The sequence below is a fragment of the Callionymus lyra genome, chromosome 1 (genome assembly GCF_982586985.1).
Source record: "Callionymus lyra chromosome 1, fCalLyr1.hap1.1, whole genome shotgun sequence".
Lineage (NCBI taxonomy): Eukaryota > Metazoa > Chordata > Actinopteri > Syngnathiformes > Callionymidae > Callionymus > Callionymus lyra.
The window spans coordinates 8,953,852-8,979,417 of NC_141818.1; the positions used below are offsets into that span (position 1 = coordinate 8,953,852).

Here is a 25,566-nt window from a genome sequence, read left to right on the forward strand (position 1 = left end):
TGATGAGGCTGAACTTTTCTTGAGTCTGCTTCTCTCTCTCTCTCTCTACCTTTATTCACCTCTTCTTCACTCCTTAGATGTCATTCCTGATGAGAGAAGTAAGAAAGTTACTGCTTAGTTTGTTCGTCAATAAAACACAGATCTTCAGTCATTTATTATTAAATGCTTTTATTACTCAAGACTTGACACTTAAAAAAAAAAAAAAAACGCCACAAGCATCGACTGACATTCTTCTTCTCTTCCCCTAAAAAACAAAATGGCTTCTGTACCGACGGTCTCTACTCTAAACCCCGACATCGCTCCCGACCACAAAGAAAAAGTGGGAACATTCGCAGAATATCCCTTTTTAACGTTGTTCCGGGCGTGTCTCCGCCTCGGATTCACGTCCGCCGCTCTCGTCTACAGTGTAAAGAAAAGCTTTTTAAATAAAAAAAAAAGCAATTTCAAGGCTGAGGTGCAGGGATTGGAGTCTCAGTCATGTGTCGACATCAGACCCTCATGTGACGATGAATGAAGAGGAGCGTTGACTACAACCAGAAGGTAGGAAGTGAAACTAGTAAAAATAAACCTACACTAAAAAATAAACGGCTGCCTACGTCACCTGAAAGTACAAGAGCACAAAACAGAAATCTATGGTCCAAACCAAAAACCCTCTAGTAAAGAAGTCAGCTGCTCAGTAGGGGGGGGGGTGATCCCTGCTCTGGTCTTCCTGCATCCCAAACATGCAGAAAGATCTGAAGTCCTCCTGTGGAAAAATTTTTAAATCCCAGAAAACCCTCATTAGCCAAAAAAATGCTACTTCCTCTCTTTTGGTTTAAAACTTCTTTTTTTTTTGTTCCTTCAAGTGTGAGGTTTTTGTCTCCATGAAGTCTAGTTGGTGCAGGTGTTGATGTTCTTGCCGTCCGCCGCGTCCTCCACCAGAGCCACATGGAAGTCCGTGGAGAGAGTGAAGTGGGACACGCATCCCAGGAGACCCCCGACGTACTGCCTGTTCGTGTGCAGGGCCACTTCCTTCATGCCGCCTGAGCGTGGAAACAAGGGTTGAAAGAGCAGGAATGAGGGCGAGGATCAGGCTTGAGTCCACTTACCCACGTATAACGGTCCGTTTATGTTGAGTTGCCTCATCTTGCCCTGTGACCTGCTGGTTTGTGCGCCGTAGTCGTCCACGGTGAGCTTCCCCGACTGTCCCTCCCTGCAACACCATCCAGAGGTTTCACAACACGTCGAACTTTGATGTTGCACTAATCCATGATTAAACAGAAGATTTGTGGGTCAAATCTGACAACGTCATAAGTCCACTCCATGTTTACATCCACATGCTTCCACAGCAACACATTTCCATCACATGCTACATCTAATACACAGTGAAACGTAAATTCTTAGGAGCAAAAACCAATTTCTGCGGATGCCATACTCCATATGACCACGAGATGGCAGCATTTCACAGTTTTAACAGTTTAAACACAATCTTGAAGTGACTAAAGAGTTCAGGTACTTTATTTTGGGTTGTTCTACTAAACTGGTGTCTTTTGAGTAAATAAAGGAAATACTAATTTTGTTAATGTGTTTCAAGAGTCTGTAAATGTGTTTGAGAGTTTGTAAATGTGTTTCAATTGTTGTACATTTGTTTCAATAGTTGGTAAATATGTTTTCAGAGTTGGAAAATGTGTTTCAATAGTTTGTCAAATATGTTTCAATTGTTTGTAAATGTGTTTCAAGAGTTAGTAAATGTGTTTTACAAGTTTTCAAATGTGTTACAATAGTTATTGAATCTGTTTCAGAGTTTGTTCAATTGTTTTAATCATTGCAAATATGTTTCAATTGTTTGTAAATGTGTTTCAATAGTTTGTAAATGTGTTTCAGAGTTTGTAAATCTGTTTCAAAAGTTTGTAAATGTGTTTCAGAGTTTGTTAATTTTTTTCAAGATTTTGCAAATGTGTTTCAATAGTTATTTAATGTGTTTCAGAGTTTGTTCAATTGTTTTAATAGTTTGCAAATGTGTTTCAATGGTTTGTAAATTTGTTTCAGAGTTTGTAAATCTGTTTCAAAAGTTTGTAAATGTGTTTCAGAGTTTGTCAATTTTTTTCAAGATTTTGCAAATATGTTTCAGAGTTTGCAAATGTGTTTCAATAGTTTGTACATGTGTTTCAAAGTTTGTAAATGTGTTTCAATAGTTTGTAAATTTATTTTAGAGTTTGCAAATGTGTTTCAATAGTTTGTAAATTTCTTTTAGAGTTTGCAAATGTGTTTCAATAGTTTGTAAATTTATTTTAGAGTTTGCAAATGTGTTTCAATAGTTTGTACATGTGTTTCACAGTTTGCAAGTGTGTTTCAATAGTTTGTAAATTTCTGTTATAGTTTGCAAATGTGTTTCACAGTTTGTAAATGTGTTGAATCAAATAGTGTTCTGTGTCAGAGTTTGTGAATTTGTTTCACAGTGTGTTGCACTCCTGTGCGACCGATCAGAACATCTCAACAACTCTTGTGTTTGTGTTTGTGTTGTGTTTGTGTTTGTGTTGGTGTCACCTGACTGCTTTCACTCGGTGCCACTTCCCGTCACTGAAGGTTCCGTTGACCAGGATGTTGGCTGGACCGCTGCCCAGGTTGTAGCTGAAGCAGCAGCAAGGAAAACACATGAAGATATCATAGAACTTCTCCTCCTCATCCCAGGACTGGTTTACCTGAATATCAGTGCGCCGTCCTTCAAGCCCAGAGACAGGTAGTCACTGTTGGGTCTCATGGGACTGTCGCCCCGCCACAGCAGCAGCCCGTCCTTGGCTGTGCTCTTGAACCTCATGAAGAGGTTGGTTCTGGCTCCAGAGATCCTGGATGAAGATACATCATCTCAACTTAAGAAACTTCACAAGAGCCTCGTTGAAAAAGAACATCATCTTGAATCTCCTCCTCTATATTACACACCTTGAAATACCAACCTTTTGAGAATATCTCTGCCGTCGTACGTCAGGTAACTTCTGCCGATGAACTGCGGGATCTCGATGGCCTCAGTCACGGCTGCGGAGGAAATCGCTGTTACTCCATGTGGCCACGAGATGGCAGCATTTGAATTGAGCTGAGCTATACTTACTGTTCAGACAGTAGTTTCCACATTCTGGACGTGACAACACAAACAAAAAAAAACAACAAAGTTTTGTGTTAGTAACAGGTACGTTATTTTGGGTCATGCTAACTGCAGCCTTATGAGGAAATTGTCAGGTATTTAAATGTATTTTTACTTTCTGTGTATATTCTCTTGTTTTGCATGTATACTCTTTATTGAACTGTTATTATTATTAATAAGGTTTTTGTAATTTCTTATTATTATTATTGGAATTTATTATTATCTTTTTGTAGTTGTTATTTAATTGTTGTTATTATTATATTGTGATTTTTATTTTATTTCAAATATGTGCTATAAAACTAAATTTCTCACTAAGGGATGAATCAAGGGATGATCTTATCCATACTTGTGTACATGAAAGTGTACTAATGTTGGTGGTTAATATATTTATCATTTTGTATTTATTATTGTGTTTATTTTTTTATTTTCATTTTACTATTATTATTATTTTATTTTATCATCAGTGTTATTTATTACGATTTTTACATTAAAAAACTGTGAAATACTGTGTTTGTACGGTTTATCCATTTATATAAACTACTGTCGAATCTTAAATTTCCATAATGTGGGAAGAATAAAAGTATAAAGTTATATCATCTTATCCCAAAAGTATCAATAATGATATTTAAAGTGCTGTCAAATTACTAAATTGACATATAACATATTTTTTAAACAACATGGAAAATTACACCATGTTTGGAATAACCCCAATACCTGAAATATTAATTGAAATTAAATACAATTATCCAATATTTCATTGACATTAATAAAGAGTATAAAGAGTATAATAATACATTTATTGATATATTTATAGTTGTAGAAAGGTTAAAGTCATCATAATTATTTTTAAAAATCTCGAAAAAAAATGTTTATAAAACTTGAATCTCCTTATTATTATTTTTTAATTATTATTTTAACTTTAATCTTCCAATGAAAATAAAACAAGAGTGGCCCTAATCCTCCATCGTAAAAATGGCATCAGAATTTATATCATATAAATAATCAGAAGGCCTTACAATCACGATGTAAACATAAATCCAGACACAGACTCCAACAGACCTTTCTGACAGTTCCTCCCATCGTACCCTAGGGGGCAGTCACACTCATACGTGTCCCACTTGGGCCTGCAGGTGCCGCCGTTGGCACAGGGTCTCTCCACGCACGGGTGAGCGGAGTTGGCCACGTTGACTCCTCCGGCGGAGCCAGATGTTATGGGCAGCGTTCGGTCGTTGAGGATGAGCTGAAGAGAAAAGCCATATTTGATTCGCTTCACAGGCCAAAACGCATTTGACCTTCGGAAAGGCTCTGACCTTCTGAACGACTCCGGTGAAGGGCCTGACGACGCCTGCCGGCTTCTTGGTCCGATCGTACTCCGGTACTCCGCCGATGTAGACGGGCGAGCTGCAGTTTATTTGGGTGAAAGCTCCCTTTGGAGACACTTTTGTTAGTATAGTTTTTAAACATCTATTTGAATAGATTAGTGGAAATGAAACCTCGGTAAATCCCTCCACCGGCCTCTGGTCGTCCACTTGGAGGATCCCGCTCTTCGCCGTTCGAGACACCCTCAGTTCGTGCCAGGCGTCCAGACCGATCTGCTCCTGGCTCCTGAGATCGACAACGTATCCGGGGTTTAAAAAACTCCAGAAAAGAGGCACCAGGTCAGCGAGTGAAAACCGAACCTCAACACGGCGCCTCCGGAGCCACAGTCGAACCTGAACTCCACGTATCCGTCCACCATGTTGATGGCCAGGAAGTCTCCGCTGCCGGAGTCGTCGCTGTAGAGCAGCGTCCCGTCGGGCGTGGACGGACGGAACGTCAGCTCGAATTCCATGAAGGAGAGGAAGCTCTGGGACAACTGAGGCCAGGGGATCACGGCGTACGAAAACACCGTTTCGTTGAAGAGCGGCGAAGACAGCGAGAAACCTGACGAAGGAGAGTGAGAGAAAGAGTGAGACGTGGCGTTCAAATTGAAGGAGAAGATCCACTCACTCTGTTCACACAGTTCCCCCCTGAACCCCAGCGGGCACAGACAGATGAAGCCGTCGGCACGATTGGGGAAGCAGACGCCGCCGTTGGTACATGTCACCAGGTCGCACACGCTGTCGCTGCACTCGCCTGAGGCGGGGGTGCAGGAGGAAACATGGAGGCACAGAAGATTTGTTTTGTTTATACACTTTCTTATGAATTGACTCGTGTTTTCAGCCACGTGTCTTATTATTTATTCTATTGACCTTTATTTAAATATAAGCCATAAAATAACTATAGAGAAAAAATTGCAAATGTGACAAAAAGTTCTTTAATTTCTGTTTTTAAATATAATTTTGTTTGAGGAAATTGTCTTTTGTTTTTAGGAAATTGTCATTTTGTTTGAAGATATTGTCATTTTGTTTGAGGAAATTGTGATTTTTTTCAGGAAATTGTAATTTTGTAACAGAAAATGGTCTTTTTTTTATCAGAAAATGGTCTTTTTTTTATCATAAAATTGTCATTTTGTTTCAGGAAATTGTTTTTTGTATCAGGGAATTGTCATTTTGTTTCAGGGAATTGTCATTTTGTTTCAGGGAATAGTAATTTTGTTTCAGGAAATAGTAATTTTGTTTCAGGAAATAGTAATTTTGTTTCAGGAAATAGTAATTTTGTTTCAGGAAATAGTAATTTTGTTTCAGGAAATTGTCATTTTGTTTCAGGGAATTGTCATTTTGTTTCAGGAAATAGTAATTTTGTTTCAGGAAATAGTAATTTTGTTTCAGGAAATAGTAATTTTGTTTCAGGAAATTGTCATTTTGTTTCAGGAAATAGTAATTTTGTTTCAGGAAATTGTCATTTTGTTTCAGGAAATAGTAATTTTGTTTCAGGAAATTGTCATTTTGTTTCAGGAAATAGTCATTTTGTTTCAGGAAATAGTCATTTTGTTTCAGGAAATTGTTATTTTGTTTCAGGAAATTGTCATTTTGTTTCAGGAAATAGTAATTTTGTTTCAGGAAATAGTAATTTTGTTTCAGGAAATAGTAATTTTGTTTCAGGAAATAGTAATTTTGTTTCAGGAAATTGTCATTTCGTTTCAGGAAATAGTAATTTTGTTTCAGGTAATAGTAATTTTGTTTCAGGAAATAGTAATTTTGTTTCAGGAAATAGTAATTTTGTTTCAGGAAATTGTCATTTCGTTTCAGGAAATTGTCATTTCGTTTCAGGAAATTGTCTTTTTGTTTCAGGAAATTGTTTTTTGTATTAGGAAATAGTAATTTTGTTTCAGGAAATTGTCATTTCGTTTCAGGAAATTGTCATTTCGTTTCAGGAAATAGTAATTTTGTTTCAGGAAATTGTCATTTTGTTTTAGGAAATTGTCATTTTGTTTCAGGAAATTGTCTTTTTGTTTCAGGAAATTGTTTTTTTGTTTCAGGAAATTGTTTTTTGTATTAGGAAATAGTAATTTTGTTTCAGGAAATTGTCTTTTTGTATCAGGAAATTGTTTTTTGTATTAGGAAATAGTAATTTTGTTTCAGGAAATTGTCTTTTTGTTTCAGGAAATTGTTTTTTGTATTAGGAAATAGTAATTTTGTTTCAGGAAATTGTCATTTTGTTTTAGGAAATTGTCATTTTGTTTCAGGAAATTGTCTTTTTGTTTTAGGAAAATGTGATTTTGTTTCAGGAATATGTGATTTTCTTCTTAGAAAAATTGTCATTTTGTTTCAGAGGTAGTAAATTATTTTCAGGAAATAATGATTTTGTTTCAGGAAATAGTAATTTTGTTAAGTACATGTGAATCTGTTTCACAGTTTGTTGATCTGCTTGAGTAAATTGACAAAAACACTTATTCTGTTCTCACCTATATCAGCTCCACTCAGAGCCCGACCCAGCGGCCAGGGTCTGATGTCTGTGACCTTGTTGTTGACGGTCAGACTCTGCATGCAGCCAACAAAGCCTCTATTCGTCCCTGTGGCCCTGGCTAGCCAGTACGCACTCGGTGAACCTCCAACGTAGAGCGGGGAGCGGAAGGTGATCTTTGTGTACTGGCCCTGAAACACAAATATTCATTCATAAGAAGTTTTCTAACTGGATATAATCACCGTTATGATAACATATCCGGTATCAGCTGGTTAACGTTACCTCGGAGCGTCCGGATATCGGGTTGTCGTTGTCCATTCGCAGCCAACCGCTCATGCCGTCTCTGAAGACGGTGACCGTGTGCCACTGACCCACGACCATCGCACTTTCACTGATGATCTGAGCAGCTCCTGTTCCACAGTTGAACCTGGAGGGAACACCAGTCCATCTTTCACTTTCTTTACTTGCACCAAGTAAAAATTGATGCTCTACAAGAATCTGGCGATGTGTATCATGATGCAGGGGCTAAGATACAATACAATACAATATACTGCTATACTGTAGTAACAAGGATATATACAAGGATAGTATTGCCGAGTACTTGACTCTGGTGTTGCAGTATTTACAGACCACATGACTCTTGATGAAGTCGTAACTGCTTTCATTTGTTTTTAAAACCAAAATATGTCCAAACATCAGGTTTAAAAGCTGCTGGAGCCGAGTGTATCCTCTCGTCCTCAGTCATCGCCGGGATTTCAACAGAGTCCCATTTAGCTGTAGAAGACGTAATGACTGCTGCTATCTAGTGGTAAGAAGTTTAATTGCAACAATTATAAAGTTGAATTGTAAATGTATTTGATTGTATACACACTTGTCATTATATAAAGGAAAAAGAACTAGAAAAATTTAAAAAACAACAAAAATCAACTCAGTGTCGTAGGATATCTATAATGTAAAACTTTGCAATATTTAAGGGTATCGATACTTCTTACACCCCTACTCTGAGGTAGTTGACAAAAAGCTCAACTTGGTTCTGTATTCCTCGTTAAATAAGTAAGTAAGTAAGTAATTTTTATTTATATAGCGCTTTTCCAGACCAGGGTCACAAAGCGCTTAAACAATCAAAACAATACTCAATAAAGTACATACTTTAAAGATCAAGATAAAACTGATAACACAACAGGTGTTCCAGAAAATCAAGGAAAAGCCTGAACAAATAAAAACGTCTTAAGATGTTTCTTAAAGGAGTCAGTAGATCCATTAAGCGCAAAGAGAGATAGAAGATCGTTCCAACACTTAGGAGCAAATAAAATGCTGTTTATTCAAAAAACTTATTTTTTCCTACTTCTCTATGTGTTCCTGTACCTGTAGTGCAGCTTTCCTCGCACCAGCGCCAGAGATATGAAATCCCCTCGTCCGTGTTCGTTCTCGCCGCAGTACAGCAGCAGGCCGTCCTCAGAGTCCGCCTGCGCCGGACACACACTGTTGCTGAGTCAGGTCCATCACGAGCGCTCGGAACAACGGGAATTTTAAATCACCTTGAACTCCAACGTGATCTGGAAAGTCTGGTAGGAGTTCTTCAAGGGTTCGAAGGTCATGTGGGAGTAGCCGTAGAACCTGGGAAAGGTCACGCTCAGCACTGGACGAACGGAGAGAAGAGAAGGTTATTTTTTAAAGTTCGAAATGAAAAAGAAACGACACGATTCGCTCACGGTCGGAACAAAAGTCTCCGCTTCGTCCGAGGTTGCAGTGACAGCGTGAGCCGCCGCCTTCGTAGTCGCTCAGACAGAAGCTGTCGGGGGGACACACGGTGAGGTCACAGGTCAGGTCGTAGACACGAGGGGCATCTTCCTTCCACTGGGACAGTGCCGGGGGGGTCGTGGTGGTTGGGGGCGAGCTGGTGCTGTCGGTAACAGATATTTAATCGTGCTTTTGTTATGAAGGAGGACAAACGACACAATTATAAATCAACACATGTATCTTTAAAAATGACTAAATTAACAAATGAATAAATACATAGAGGTTTGAATAAATACAAGAATGCATTTTGATTTATTCTTCTCAGTAAACTGGGCCATGATTGCACCAGGAGAACCAGAGAAAATTGATGGCAATTTTTGCAGTTTTGTCTACCTTGAATAAAAGGAACGTTTAGCTTTTATCTGGACGGTCATTTCCTTGTTCGTAAAAGGCGTTATTACCTCCATAAGGAGGGCTATTGGAAAAAACAAAACTACTCAAAAGGCGGTTCAACAGATTTTTAAGGACATTTTGAGGTCATGTGGATTATGTGACGAAAGACGTACAGTAGTTATATTTTAGTGCTTCTGATATTGTGGTTCAATTTTAATGTAGAATCTATCTTTCCATCCATCCATCCATCCATCCGTCCATCCATCTATCTCTATCCATCCATCCATCCATCCATCTATCTCTATCCATTCATCTATCCATCCATCCATCCATCCATCCATCCATCCATCCATCCATCCATCCATCCATCCATCCATCTATCTCTATCCATCCATCCATCCATCCATCTATCTCTATCCATTCATCTATCCATCCATCCATCCATCCATCCATCCATCCATCCATCTATCTCTATCCATCCATCCATCCATCCATCCATCCATCCATCCATCCATCCATCCATCCATCAATCCATCCAAGTGAACTCCCAGGATGCCTTTCTACTCTAATATTTAGTGACTGCAGATTTTTTTTTTTTTTTAATTATACACCTTAGTTTCTATGTCAAAAGCTATTTGTGCTGTGATTGGTCGACTGGGCGGCAAAGCATTAGTAAAATATCTTAGGTTCACCGTTACTGAGGGGTTTTTTAAGAGGAATATTCAGGGAATTAACAGAAGATACCTTGTGGTCGTGGGCGGTGGTGCAGCTGTAGTCGTGGAGTCCATCGTACTCCTCGGGGTCTCCGGGGTCGTTTTGAAAACCGGGCTGGTGAAGTCCAGCGGGACGGAGGTGCTGGACGAGGAGACCGGGGGGGCGTCGGTCACGAGGCCCGGAGCGACGGTGTTCATGCGGTAAACCACGTTCTGACCCGACGGGCCGGAGCGCGAGCGGAGCTGAGACTTGCTGTTGTCTTGATTGATTCCCGGGAACGGCTTCAGCTGAACGTCGTCACAAACGATTCATTCAGTCATTTTTAGGACGAGATTTTTCAAAAGCGTTCCTCGACTTACTTCCTCGATGAAGATGTCGTAATCCGAATCGTCGATGTCGAAATCGTCCTCGTCGTCCTTATTCCTCATGTTGGTGTAGTAGCGTCCGTAGTCAGCGCTGCCGACCTCCGAAGGGCCTGTTTTGAAGTGGATCAAATGATGTCAATCTTCCAGAACTGATGTCGTTCAAAACCTTGTCAATAACATATGGAGTTATTTAATTGAGTTATGTTCAATTTTAAGCCTCCGTGATAATGAACAGACTGAAGTATTCACGTGTGTCCTTGACAGAGAAACAATGAAGTTGTTGAGATGGTTTCAAAACTCGCCGAGTCACAGAGTTTATCTGAACCCAAGCTGCACACGCTCAGAATAAAAGCCACGCAGAAATAAAGTGGGAAAAAAACAAACAGGTGATAAAACAATCACTTCCTATTTCATCTCCAGGATCCAAGTCACAGAAACACTGATGCTGATCAAACATCTGGTTTGAATAACAACAACATTTTTAAACATATATTGGAGTTCGATCTGATTAGACTTGACATACAAGACATAAATACGTCTATTACAAGAATTCATTCATATATCTCACATTTACTATGAGATTAGAGGTTTTATTATATTACAAACTTGAATAGGTATTACATTAATAACAAATATATTTATTGTATTTTATACTTTGTGATTAAAGTCGTACAAAAGTCAAATGTTGAAGTCTTCCTCTCCAAGATAAAGTCTCTCATCATGACCACGTTTTGAACTTATTACATTATAAACCTCTCCCCCGTCTGAAATCTGAGCGAACGAGAGGTTACGAGAGCACAGTCTATTATGCTGTAATAATGGATTCACTCCTCCTACAGCCAGCTGTAATCACGCCCCGCTTTGTTAACACAACAAGTCCCTTCACAGATTGTGGTTACGGTAAACAAGATTTAATCATCAGAAAAACATGGTGTTTTTTAAGTGGGCAGGGCTTAAGCAAAACAAAATTATGTAAATATTTCAATTAAAGGGAGTTTTGTACAAACAGTACATTTAAGACACTTAGATCCACACGTTCAATGCACATTAATACTAAATTAAAATGCAAAAATGTTATTTTAAAAGTGTAAAATGAAAGTAGCACAGTAGTTTTTCCTAAAATTTGTTCAATCAAATAACTATTTTTTACATGCATTTGATAAATGATGGCACAACTAGAATGACTTTTTAAATGAAAGCAGATTCATGTTCATGTTGACTTATAAACATAGGAGTGTTAAAAAAAAAGATAAGGATCAATGTCAAGAGCTCAAATAATAAAAGGAATAAACACAATGATACTCATTCGTCCTTTTGGGTAAAAACACATTTTGTTCGACTGCTAAAAATTTATTTTTAAATGTGACGCTTCACCATCTTTGTGACCAAGAAAACCTTTTTAAACGAACCATCAATTCCTGCTTCTCCCTGTTGATACACAGAGCCTGTGTTTGTCTTCGCTTGTCAACAGTTGTGTGATGTGAAACAATGAAACGCTTTCAATCCGCAGCGCAAATGAGATTGAATTGTCAGGAGGATGAAGGGGCTAATTAGAGCAGCCTGATGACATTAATTCTGCGATACTGAGCATACGAGGAGGAGGACGGGGCGTACGGGGGGGGGGGGTTAAACCCCCTAATCTGCTGTTGTGTAACAATCCCCCCTCAATCTACTTCAACCCTTCAAAACAAGCAGAAACACTTGTCTGTGTTAGACGGAGCAATGAAACCGAAGCTGCTCTTCTGCGAAACCCGTCAGATCTAATTGGCATCTTAAGCCACGCGGCGTTCAATTAAGAAAAGAAAATAAAACGAGTTCATTATGAAGTCACAAAGAGAACATTGTGATACAGTGAATGAATCACAAAAGTAATGTTGAAAATGGTGGCTTACGAGCATCAATATCGTGATTTTAATCCTTCGGTCGTGTCTGTATTAAAGCACACACACTCGCGACAATGTGTGTGTGTGTGTGTGTGTGTGTGTGTGTGTGTGTGTGTGTGTGTGTGTGTGTGTGCTTTAATATCAATCAAGGGGGTCGACCGCCTGCAGCCCCTCCCCCCACGCCCAACATCAAAATAATGGAAATGACTGTTTTGCTCCACATATCCATCATGGACGGCTGCAGGGGACAGGCCTGCCACACACAGACAGGTGCTGTCCTACATTCCAGCGAACCCTGAAAGACGCTCGTGTGCCCAAACATCGGCAAACAAAAGGAGGAAAAAATAGCAAACTACAACAAGGAAATTGGAATGTAAGTAAGTCAGTAAGTAAGTAATTTTTATTTGTATAGCGCTTTTCCAGACCAGGGTCACAAAGCGCTTAAACAATCAAAACAATATTCAATAAAGTATATACTTTAAAGGTCAAGATAACACTGATAACACAACAGGAGTTCCAGAAAATCAAGGAAAAGCCTGCATGTAGAGGTGATATGGTAATGAAAAGTTAAATTCTCAGCTTTGAAAAGTATTTCTACAGACAGTTTTACTCGTGACCGCTGATTTAAAACAGTCAAAAGGGCCGTACTTTTGAATAAAATGCGTTGTTTACCACCAAAGAATAAAGGATATGTAGCTACAAATTCTAAGCAAATGTTGCCAACGCTATCGATGTATTTAAAAGCACTGAGAAAGCGCATACCGCTGCCAAAGGCCCTCATTCCACATGAGTTCAAGACTGTTTTGAATCAAATGAATAAATCAACTTCACTTCAGTTAAGAATTGCAACTCGCAAAAGGTCATCTTAAAGGTCATCCCTTCAAGTGTTATCATTTATAGCTTTGATTATACAGTTAATATGAAGCAGATTATAGATACAATTAAACAAAAAACGCCCAAATTCCCAGTGAAAACACCCCAAAAAATCTGTGAAACTTTAAACAACAAAATGTGAAACAAATGAATCACAGACATTATGGATGATTTAAAGTCATATCCATCCTTCAGCCCAGTGTGGAAAATAATTGACCTCTGGTCGACCCCCGACAAAAGATGGATGAATAAGAATAGACACATGCTGTGTCTCAAATCGCATACTACTCTTAGTATACTAGAAGTTAGTATGCATCAGTTTAGTGTACATACTAACTAGTACGCAAATTCTCCACAGATAGTATGTCTCAAATCAAACTCTGCTGCTACACATTAACCGGAAATCACATGACAGCTTCTTCTTCTACTTCTATTTAACGATGTTTCAACCAGCTGTTTGAACGCTATCGCCGACACCTGCTGGCAGCACGTATTGCAACTTTGGAAAAAGAAATAAAGAAAAAATATGAGAATCTAAATAATCGCGAGATATTTAAGCTGGTATCAGTAGCGAAGACGTGTTTATCCTCCTACTGCTGCGGAAAATGCACCTGTAAGTATATAAATATATGTATATATGTGACGTAACTTCCGTTTAAAACGTCACTAAGATGGCGGCTGTTTAGGGCGGTTAGTGTCCATCGAACCATGCTCAGTTTTGTGGGCGTGTTAGTACGCCAATTTAGTGTGCATGGCGCACTAAATTTCGCATACTAAGAATTGAGACGCACTTATGCACTAAAAATACTAACATTTAGTACGCTAGTATGCGATTTGAGACACAGCAACAGTCTTCACTTCTTTCTTTTAACTCTGGCCAAAGAAGCGATTAAAAAAAAACAAAAAACATTTATGTCAACTATCAGAATCAGTGTCTCAAATGTCCCACTAAGAGAAAACTGTTACTGAACAGGCTGGTCACGAGGGCCGGCTCTGTCCTGGGCCGCTCGCTGGACTCGGTGGAGGAGGTGGGAGAGAGGAGGACACTCTCCAGACTATCCTCCATCAGGGACAATGCTCTCCACCCACTGCACCTGACCGTGGAGGAGCAGCTCCTTCAGTGGCTCAGGCACCCCCAGTGTAGGACGGAGCGTTATAGAAGGTCCTTCATCCCAACTGGTGTCAGGATATTTAACTCTCTACTTTAAATATCCTGATGCTAATCCGTAGTGTGTTTTTCTACTCGTGTGTTTTATTTTAACTTTTATTTTTTGTTTTTATTTTTATTTTATTTTATTCTATTGTATTTTGTTAATAGTGTTAAATTTCTAATTTTGTAAATAATTTGTATATTTTTAAGATCGTTTTTATTTTATTTTGTATTATCTCTTTTATTATTTCTTTTTTTCCTTGCACTTTATTTTTTATTTTTTGTAAAAGTGTGTTTCCCCTCTGGGGATGAATAAAGATTTTCTATTTTCTATTCTATTCTAAAAGCAGAGAAGGGTTTCAAGATCTGAACAAGAGTTTAAAGCCCAAAAAAACAACATAAAACCTCCCTGACAGAATAAATAACAATTCAAAGAGTTCAAGAGTCAACAGTGAGACACAAAGATGATATTTCTCAACACAAACATGTTTGAAAAGAAGCCGATCAAAGCTACGTTTGGTGGCATCACTCAGTCTTACCGAGGGTGTGCACGGGGCTGTTGATGTGGCTGGGTGGGCTGGCTCCGTGCACGTTCACCGCTCTGATCACGAACTGGTACTCGGTCTGTGGCAGCAATCCTTTCAGAACCATCGAGTTGGTCTCGATGGGCTCTCGGATGTACGTCCACTCCGTGTCCATCTCTGGCCTGAACATGACAAAACATTGAAAAAAAAGACTTAACTTATGACGGTATCTGGTGTTTTTTTGTTTTTTTTTAAATGAGTTGTTCTCGGAGGTAAGAGATTTTGCTTCCAGGGATATTTTTGTGTAGAGATAAAAATATGCTTAAAAACAACAATTATTTGTTCTGTTGCAGGAAGTGACAGCTCTTGTTTCCCTTTGTTCAGTCACAGCGTGTTGTGATGAGCGAGTGAACCCGGGCGTACCGAGCAGCTGCTCCGACGAATCCCAACCAGTGATTTCGGTGTGTTTGTTTCATCTTATATTCATGTTTTTCTTTGTGCTCAGTTTTTTATTTCTGTTTTTCTGTTATTGTTTCTTAAGATATCACAACAGAAGTTTGTTGTTGTGCTCTCTGTCAATAAAGAAGTGAGACAAGACCTTGAATAAGAAGCTGAACAATAAGAATATAATATAAATTAGATAAAATTTGTGATCAAAACAATGGAATGCAACTCCATGATGTGGTTTTTACCTCGCAATTTTAAATATTTATTTGAGGAAAAAAGGGAATCAAAAGGTTTATCTAGATGTAACAATTTATTAATTATTAGAATTTATAATTTTAACAATGGATTTTCATCGTATAATTTTCCCATTAACCTTCTCCATATGTCTTGATAATCCCTCATAGTCACACCTGTTCTCCTCGTCTCCTTATTTACCTCATCCGTGATACTCCTTGCTGAGTCTAAATCTGCAACATTTTTAAGCCACATTTTCCTCTGCCTTCCTGTCCAAACGCATCTCGACATTTCTTGCTTTTCCAAAAGTAACAATAATAAAAAAAAGTTGTATTAAATATTTTTTTGTGCTGCTTGAAAAAAGGGGTGTATTGTAGCAATATTGTCTAAAAATATAAAAGAACCATTGAAAATAAGTGTGTATTGTGACAATATTTTGTAAAAAAAATAAACAAGAACATTGATAACAAGTGTGTATTGTGACAATATTACGTAGACATATTAAAAAAAAAAAAACATTGATAATAAGTGTGTATTGTGACAATATTTTGTAAAAAATAAAGAAAAACATTGATAATAAGTGTGTATTGTGACAATATGTTAAAAATAAACAAGAACATTGATAATAAGTATGTATTGTGACAATATTACGTAAAAATATAAAAAAAAACATTGGTAATAAGAGTGTATTGTGACAATATGTTAAAAATAAACAAGAACATTGATAATAAGTATGTATTGTGACAATATTACGTAAAAATATAAAAAAAAACATTGGTAATAAGAGTGTATTGTGACAATATTATGTTAAAAATAAACAAAAACATTGATAATACAGTAAGTGTGTATTGTGACAATATTACGTAAAAATATTAAAAAAAAACATTGGTAATAAGAGTGTATTGTGACAATATTATGTTAAAAATAAACAAAAACATTGATAATAAGTGTGTATTTTGACAATATTACGTAAAAATATTTAAAAAAACATAGGTAATAAGAGTGTATTGTGACAATATTATGTTAAAAATAAACAAAAACATTGATAATAAGTGTGTATTGTGACAATATTACGTAAAAATATTTAAAAAAAACATTGGTAATAAGAGTGTATTGTGACAATATTATGTTAAAAACAAACAAAAACATTGATAATACAGTAAGTGTGTATTGTGACAATATTACGTAAACATATTTAAAATAAATTGGTAATAAGTGTGGATTGTGACAATACTATGTTAAAAATAAACAAAAACATTGATAATAAGAGTGTATTGTGAAATTTGATGTAAAAAATAAACAAAAACATTGATAATAAGTGTGTATTGTGACAATATTATGTAAAAAATAAACAAAAACATTGATAATAAGTTTTTATTGTGACAATGTTATTTAAAAAATAATAAACAAAACATTAACAATAGGTGTGTATCGTGGGAATATTACTTATAAAAGAAAATAAATTGTGTGTGTATCTTTGCAATATTATTCAAACAAGAAAAACCAACTTGAAAATATGTGTGTATTGTACTAATATTTCTTAAAATAAGAAACAAAAACATTGAAAATGTGTGTTTATTGTGGCAATATTACTCTAAAAATGAACAAAAACATACATGAACCATTTACTATCAATTTCTAAAGGTGTGAAAAGATAGTAACATTGCAATATATATTGTGATACTTTGACCTCACACATAAAAAAGATTTATTTTGTAAAAGTAGTAAAATAATTGTGTTTATTGTTTGGAGTTGAATTCAAATACGAGTTCCTCCACAACTCCACTTAGGTAGAGGGCGCAAAAGTTTTTTAAATATAAGTAATTTAAAGTTTAAATTGACCCACACTTTTAGGCCTTAATTTGATTCCCCCCACTGACCTGATGTATGCGACCAGGAAGTGAAGGACCGGTGAACTCCCCTCACTCTCTCCTAGTTGCCATGACAACGCCAGTTCGGTGTCAGAGATGGCCATCACCGCAGGTTGAGTGGGGGGCGACGGAGACATGCACACTTCTGAGAGCGGAATGAGTCAGTTTCAGTCGGAGTACAAACACTTGTATAAGTGATAAACAAAAGGTTTCATCAAAACATCTGCTACCATGTGCGGCGGTGCTGACGTCTCTCGGCATGCTGGGTCGCCCCTCGCCGGCCCACCCGTACGCACCCACACTCACTCTGTACTTGGTGTTCACCTTTAAATTACCGATGTCAACGTCCTGATGAAGGTTTCCGGCAAAAAAAAGAGGGAGATTAGAGAAGTTAGATAAGCGTGAGGAAGAATGAACAAACGGGCTAATGAAAAGGGGGAATAAAGTGGGGGGGGGACAAAAGAACGAGGGTCCATTAGAGACAGAAAAACCTTTCAGAACCCTGAAAGTGTCATCAACACATGTCGGGGGTTGATAACAGACAAATGAAATTCAAGGCACAGGTTTTTACTTTTATCCGGAAAAAAAAAAAGAGACTTACAAAGCTGGCTTGTCCATCAAATTGCCCCTGAGAGGAAACAGAAGTGAGTGAGTGCAGGAAGTTAATGAGTATTTCAACATTTACAAAAGGGGATGATAATGAAACAACAGAAAATATATCCATCGTACTTTTAAAAGAAAATTGAATTTCCCCCTTTGTATCTATTTATTCCCTACACTCACTTGCTACATGTCAGACAAGAAAAGAAGTGATGATCAGAACTCACGGTCGTCAACATGTCCAGGTTGAGAGGAACTTCCAAAAGAGAGGCCGTGCCCGCCGACCGACTGTTCTTCACCTCCGTGTAAAACACCTAAAAAAACAAAATAGACAAAGTGCGTTGAAATGTGAGCAGGAAATATCAACCGAGAAGAAAAGGATCTGTAGTAGAGACAGGTTAATAACAATCTTAGATCAAGATCAACGATCGTAACGGGCAGAAGATGTTGAGCTCAAATCAACAGAGATCAATGTTTATTTTGATATTAGTGACCTTTAAAGAGTTTTAGGGAAAATATGGATTATAAATGACAACAATCAGACTTCTTCAATGGTTAAACTGATGAGAGTGTTAAGTATAGGAGGAAAAACATAGAGATCATTTAGATATATCCTATGAAGATCCTTTTCCTCGACTTAAATAGTTCTCTGCAGAATTAACTGAATAAAACTGGATCCGAACTGGAACCCGGACTCCCATCAACCCAGGGATCCCTGCATTTTAAGATAAATCACGTTGAATTCTCTTTAAGTTTCGCCTTCATTATTACAAACGGTAAGATACAGATTATTCTTCCTCTCCGTCTCACAGGTGTCAAACTGGTCCAGAAAAGGGCCGAGACGGTGCAGGTTTTGGATCCAACCGGTCGAGCACATACGGTTGAACCAATCAGGCGACTGACGACACTAATCAATTAATTGTCAGTCAGGTGTTGCTTGTTTAAGCCGACACCTGATTGGTTAACTCATGTGTGCTTGACTGGTTGGAACAAAAACCTGCACCGTCTCGGGCCTTTTCTGGACCAGTTTGACACCCCGGCATGTTTCCATTATCGAATATATTGGATTAGATTACAGGGGTCAAAACAACTCGAACTTGAAGATGACGGACAACAATTGTTTTATTATCTGAAGTACAGCCATAGGTGAGGCTGAACAAGAGATTATATCAAAGAAATGATCGGAGGAAACCGGATGAATCGTGGACTTGAGAATGGATTGGATACGTGAAAACACCGTGGGCAGTGGGGAGGTCAGTCGTAATCCTCTTAGTGAGGACATATGGTCCCAAAATCACAAGTGCACACTTTTCCAACCCATCCAGACCGCGAAGGGTTTTTCTTCTAATAAAACTCTAGAGTTGGAAGTGGGCGACAGACGGTCTGCGACCAGTGCTGCGAGGAAGCACATTAAATCTAATGGATGTCGGCACTGAAAACAAAGATTGCCGAGTGTCGTCCGGAGAGCCTCGGCCCTGGTGAAAGCATGAATCAAACCCTTAAGAGGTTCCATCAAAACATCAATATCTTGGAGATTTCAATCTGGACCTCAAGGTTGCCGCGGCGGACAGGTAGTTTTAAGACTCTTTGTCGGGAGCTTCTACTGCAAAATGTAAGTAAGTAGAAATTATCCAGGTTTTTTTTCCAGGAGTACCAGCAGATTTTGCCTTCACCGTGAAGAGGCCATCGTCTTTAGAGACGGTCAATAAACCCTTGATAAAAAAATTATAATTGACATGTTTTTAAAGCACATAAGCTTAAACAAATTAATGCTTTTTTAAAGTACCTTGTAGCCGGTGATGGTGCTGACATGTCGCCGCGGCATCTTCCATTGTACACGAAATGCCGTGCAGTTGATCGTCTCCAACTGGATGTCCAATGGTGGACTGAGACGATCTGAGAAGAAGACATAAAAAAGAAGATTAATTTATTGTGAAATCAACTTTTTTTTTCCACCAATTTCTACATCCGACCATTAACATAATCACAAACCCAAATTAATTAACTCTTGTTTTTTTAAATAATACGGCTACATCTGGTTTGCCACAAAAAAAATGACTAGTTGACACTTTTCTAAGGGTTAAGGTGCTTTTACACAAAATTCTGCACCATATCTCAAGATTCAAGACAAAAATTAAACAATTATATGTGTTAAAAAAAACGTTGTTGTAAGTTGCAAACATGTGATCACAACCTCTATTCAATTGTTTATTGAAGAAGCGAAGTGGGAGTTTAAATAATGCTAATTTCAGAATTTGTCAATGGCTGACACGGGTCTGTGAAAATTGGGTGAACCTTTGCTGCGTGGGCTGAGGTTGTAAAGTGCCCCTCTGGTTTTAACTGCCGTAATTATCGACGATCTCGTTGATCAAAGACACTGTGATGCTTGAGGAACAGGTGACATATCACGAGGCATCCATCATCACGTCTTGTCGTCAAGAGGATGATGGTAAGAAAAAAGACCTTGAAACAGGCACCGAGGGAAAAAATGTTGAAGTTTGAAAGCGAATAACATATTATGAACAAATGGCACAACTTATTACTTTATAAAGTTCTCCCTCATCTGCAATCTTGGCGAACGAGAGGTTACGAGAGCGAGAGTTCATTATGACGTAATCATGGCTCAAATCCTCCTCCAACCAGCTGTAATCACACCCCGCTTTGTTTATACAACGAGTCCTTTGGAGGGATTGATGACGTGCGGTGAAAAATGATAACCTTTGACCAATCACATCAGAGTGGGTGTGGTTATGGTAAACAAGATTTAATCTCCAGAAAAACAAAGTGTTTTCAGTGGGCGGGGCTTTAATTCATTTTCTAATGTAAATATTTAAATGAAAGAGAGTTTAGTACAAACACGGATGAGTACATAAGAGGCCCAGGATCTATTTAAAAAACACTTTGGTTGTAGTTTATGACAAGACAAGAAACAGTGGCTATTATTGTCAACGATTAGAGTAAAACTCATGTAGAAGTAAAGGAGTATGTTTGGAGAAGAAGAGATAATTAACATGAGTGCGATAGATGAACGTTAGATGAACGTTTAGTTTGGCACCGAGACTAGATGAAAATTGGCGTATTGCTAATTAAATCATATTAAAAACTCTGCATCATAACATCGAATGATCTTCATCCCAACATATTAAGACCCAAGATAACACTTATTGATGATATTCTGTACTAGTATCTGATAAAATGTCCTTGTTTTGCTCCTCATTTGTGAAACTAGTGTAACTACCTTATCGTCTAAGGTAAGGTAAGGTAAGGTAAAACTTTATTGAAATTGTTTTTTACCAATAGCCAGCAATTTTTCATAAACAATAAAAAATAATACTATATATAATATTATAATTAATAATATAATTATTAATTAATTATTAATAATTATTAATATAATACTTAATATAATAATAATAAGTAGCAAGTCTACTTGCTCTTGCATCCGTCTTTACTCGGTCTTGTATCTACAGTCATCGTGTTCTTAAAGCTCCTCAGGCATTTTATCGGCGCTCGACTTCTGCTCGTCTCCAAATTGTCCGTGATTCATCAATGTTACCAGGAAGTGGGAGAGAATGCCGCTGCGGGTGTACAGTGCTTTCACCTGCTGATTCATATTTCCTTGTAATGTTTTTCGCATCCACGCATCCGCTTTAACACGACTTTACGAAGTTTACCTTTGTGCATCTTTCACATGTTTTTTAATTCATCGCTCTTTTTCAATGGGCCATATTCTATATGCATGTGCACGGACAATGTGCTGCAGTTACTTTAAAAAAGATGGCTGCACCAGATTTAGCCCCAAAGCTAATTTCCATCTGTAGTCCTCAAGTGGTTTCAAACAGGTGTGAAGCGGATTTCAAAGAACAGGTGCAGCAGGAAATCCACTAACCATTAAGTTCTTCAGGTTCAATAGAAGCTATAGAATCTGCATCCTCATCTTGAGTACCCGGGTTCTTACATCATAGGCTTCATATGTCCTTTCAATACCCTCATCAATTTTGAGAATTTTTGAAAATAAATAAAAAATTGAACAACCAGGAAAACAACTTTTTAAAAGAAACTGGAAATCAAATTTTAACGCTTTTTTTTAAGATCTTAATTTGAAAATTAAACCTTTTATGAATCATAAATGAATGAGCGGTCCATCTATCTATCGATCAATGTCCAGAAAACGTTGTATTAATAGACTCAACCATACAGTATTTCTCTTTTATTTTGGTAATATTATGTCTGGTCACTTCCTGTTTCCTCTAGTTCTCTCCCCATTAACTTGATCAGTATAACTGCCCTCGGCTTACAGACCAGTGTGCCGGGTCAAAGAATCCCAATTGATGGTAAGTAAGTAAGTAAGTAAGTAATATTTATTTATATAGCGCTTTTCGAGACCAGGGTCACAAAGCGCTTAAACAATCAAAACAATACTCAAAAAAGTACATACTTTAAAGATCAAGATAATACTGAGAACAACACAGGAGTTCCAGAAATTCAAGGAAAAGCCTGAACAAATAGAAACGTCTTAATGACGTCGTAAATGACTGTGTACCTTCCTGTTGTATTCTTTATTCCCCTGGGTTTTGGTATATTGTATATTTTGTATATGTTTTGTATTTAAGTTGTTTGTTCCTTTTGCAAGTGTTTCCCTATTATCTGTTCTCTTATACATTCAAATTTTTATACGTATCATTTTCCCTGAATTGGTTGACGTTTTGGTTTCGGACATACCATGAGATATTGGACTCCTTTCCTTCATTCTATCCTGAGATATTGGCCTTTTTTATTGTAAATGAGATTGTGGACTCTGGTGCTTTGTGTTTTTTGGGGCTTGCACCTCAGTTCCACAGCATTCAGACCCGGACAAATGGCCCAAGTTTATCACCAAAAACTGGTCAAAGAGACGGGATGAAAATTGAAACTTTAGGTTTCACTAACCATGTCCTCCTTCTTGTGAATCAACTCAACCCACTGTGTGTTTTTTTTTAATCACACACACACTTAATTCCAGGTGGAGGACACAGGTGAAGATAATGTATTAAAATATGTTAAACACTTGTCTTATTAGCTTCTATTAACGTAAACGGGTCAGCACCGAGGATCGACTGATTTGCATATTTCTTGGCGAAGGTTGAAGGTCCGACGCCTCCGTGTGGGGCTGCCCCAAATTACTTTTTTGGGGTCTGGACGCGAGCAGTTCAAACTGGCCAAACCTTCAAGTGAAGAACACATTTATTTAAGGAGGCAGAAGCAAAAGACAAACAGATGTGGAAATGCAAATCCTCTTCTAATAATAGAATAATTCTGACCAGGAATGTTTAATTTACATATCTATTTTTAGTACAAATTATTCGACAGGTTAAAGCTTTCAGCTTGTTAGTCTTTGATGGCTGCATCAGGAGATTTCATTCTTAAAATGAAACAACAAGCGTTATGAAGATTGTTTTGAAAATATACATATAAAGAGTTAAATACATTGAGACCTCATTATTAATCAAGAGCATAACAAGAAATATTCATGGTCTATTAATCATTTTCCTGATTTAAAAACACTAATCTCTCCCAAACTACTATAATATAATTATTAATAGAGCCTACATTAAACCATTTATCTTGTTCATAAGTGAGCACAGCAATATGAATAAAACATAATATTTTCTCCACAGAGAAATACATTACGTTTTTTCTTTGTATACCCCAGTAAGTACTTCTGCTTCTAATAATAAATATATAGTTTGATGTGTTTTTTGTATTCAGGGAGAAACTGATGATTAAAAGTATACAGTTTGCTCAATTCCAGTTATAAAAGAGATTTCACAGGTTGAGGTTTCAAATGAGTGTTCAGTGTGTATGAGTAATTGTGCATACATTGCAGCAGTGACTGTAGTGAGGAAGGGACTCAAACTTCCTTTATGCTTATGAAAACAAATTGCATAGAATAAACCCAGAGAATATATTACAGTTGGAATTGGTCCTATTTTCAAATGTGGCGTTGGAGGTCCTAAATTCTGCATGAAACCTGAAAATTAGTTTTTTTTAAATACATCTTTTTTTTTGCTATTTCTCCAAACTTGCCATGGAACATGCAAACTCTGATTCAAATGTGTTTTTGTATTTTATGTATTTTAATACGTGCTTTATTTTTTATTTTTTAAGTTGACAACTGATGATATTTCCATTAATACTATCTGGTCATAATGTTATGGCTAATAAATCTTAAAACACAAAAGAAATACTTGACCGGATCACTATTATCTGAATCAGTTAACTTTTTGTGTGGCACAATGTTTAATGTTTACATTATTAAAACAAAACACCTGCTTGTGTAAGACTTTTGTGTTTTTCTCAGCTAAAGAATCCTGGTTTCTTATTCATCCTATTCAAAAATGGCTCTTGGTGTTAACTTTACTTAAGAAGAAAATGGGTTTTATAGTGCAATGACTCAAGTAATGGCCATAAGAACCTGAAATGACGTGTCATCAGGACTTCATAAGAGGGGGGAGGAAATAAAAAACAAATGTCAAGGATGGCCAGGAAGGCAGAACTGCTGTCTTCTCCGGTCGCACACTCGTCACAGCTGATGGACGGACAAAGTTCCTGTCATGGCTGACAAAGATCAGCGCGGAACAAAGTGGAGGTACTGATGGAGAAGAAGGGATTCTGAAATCATGGAAGTTGTTTTATAAATTTGATTTTTATTGGAGATAATTGAAATTAGGTATTTGGCAAAATTCTATATTTTTAAATGAAGTTTTTTTATTCAGTTTAATTTCTATTTAATAGACACCAAAATAGTCTCTTAGCCCCAGCAAGTGTCTATTTAGTGAAACACATTGGAATATTTAAGGCTGATAGCCTGATATCAAGACAAGAGAGCTCGGCCACTACATTAGCATGAACAAACACTTTTGTTTTGAACTACAAAAAGTAAAAGATTACTCTGAAAACAACCCTTAGTTGACATAAGGTTGAGTAGAAAATAAGTGTTTAAAATTTTCTTGAATAACTCGAACTCAGTCTATATCAAAACTATTTAAGATCTAAAATGTTTTTAAAGATAAAAACTTTAAATGACTGAGCTGCACAACAACACACTTGTATAAAAAAATAGTTTTCCTAAGCCCATTTAAGTTTCTGATCCTGTTGAAGTCCACTAGAGGGCGCGGTACAAACAGGAGCACATGTAAATTTAGTAGTGCTCTTTAGCTCGTGCAAAATCTAAAAGGTTGGATAAATGAAAAAAAATTCAGTGCTTAGGGCAACCCTAGAGAGAATGAGGAATACATATTTAAAGAAGGATATAATCGCAGTGCAATGTGACAGAGGTATAAATACATAAAGATTGATAAATGTCAAACAAAGTCATGTTGATGATGCGGGATGAGAGGCTGGTATATGGAGGTTTATTATTATTATTATTATTATTATTATTATTATTATTATTATTATTATTATTATTATTATTATTATTATTTAACAATAGGTTAAAAATCAAGAAGCCAAACAAACGTATTTTTAGAGTTGTGTTGTTATAAAGTGTGGAATTAAAGGGCATTTAAGTTCCTAACAGGTTGATTTAATTTCAAGAACCCGATCGATCGATCGAACGAGAATCAATCACGTCAAAAGAGAACCCTAGATGTAAAGTCAAAAGAACTCACCAGACCTCCGAACGTTGGACTTTCTGGCACAAAAGCAGACGCTGCTCAGACAAACCACCAAGACAATGGCGCGCAGAGTCTTTCCTTGAGATGCAGATTCCATCTTTCAAACCAGCTTCGACCCTTCACGTGTTCAATCCACCATCCATGATGCGAGACATAGATTTAAAGTAAATC

General features: G+C 37.2%; 1 protein-coding gene across 1 annotated transcript; it reads right to left on the minus strand.

The window, feature by feature from the left end:
• Positions 1-870: 870 nt before the first annotated feature.
• egflam (EGF-like, fibronectin type III and laminin G domains) lies at positions 871-25,492 on the minus strand. The gene is made up of 25 exons (XM_087798342.1): positions 25,390-25,492; positions 19,524-19,633; positions 17,965-18,051; positions 17,739-17,765; positions 17,368-17,485; positions 17,147-17,282; positions 14,601-14,767; positions 10,150-10,265; positions 9,821-10,077; positions 8,656-8,846; positions 8,482-8,582; positions 8,309-8,409; positions 7,226-7,370; positions 6,945-7,134; positions 5,108-5,233; positions 4,798-5,041; positions 4,612-4,723; positions 4,429-4,545; positions 4,178-4,358; positions 3,086-3,109; positions 2,934-3,012; positions 2,682-2,825; positions 2,527-2,610; positions 1,089-1,192; positions 871-1,022 (listed from the first exon to the last, which is right to left on the minus strand). The coding sequence occupies exons 1-25, from the start codon at positions 25,490-25,492 to the stop codon at positions 871-873; spliced, it is 3,216 nt and encodes a 1,071-aa protein (XP_087654468.1).
• Positions 25,493-25,566: the final 74 nt, after the last annotated feature.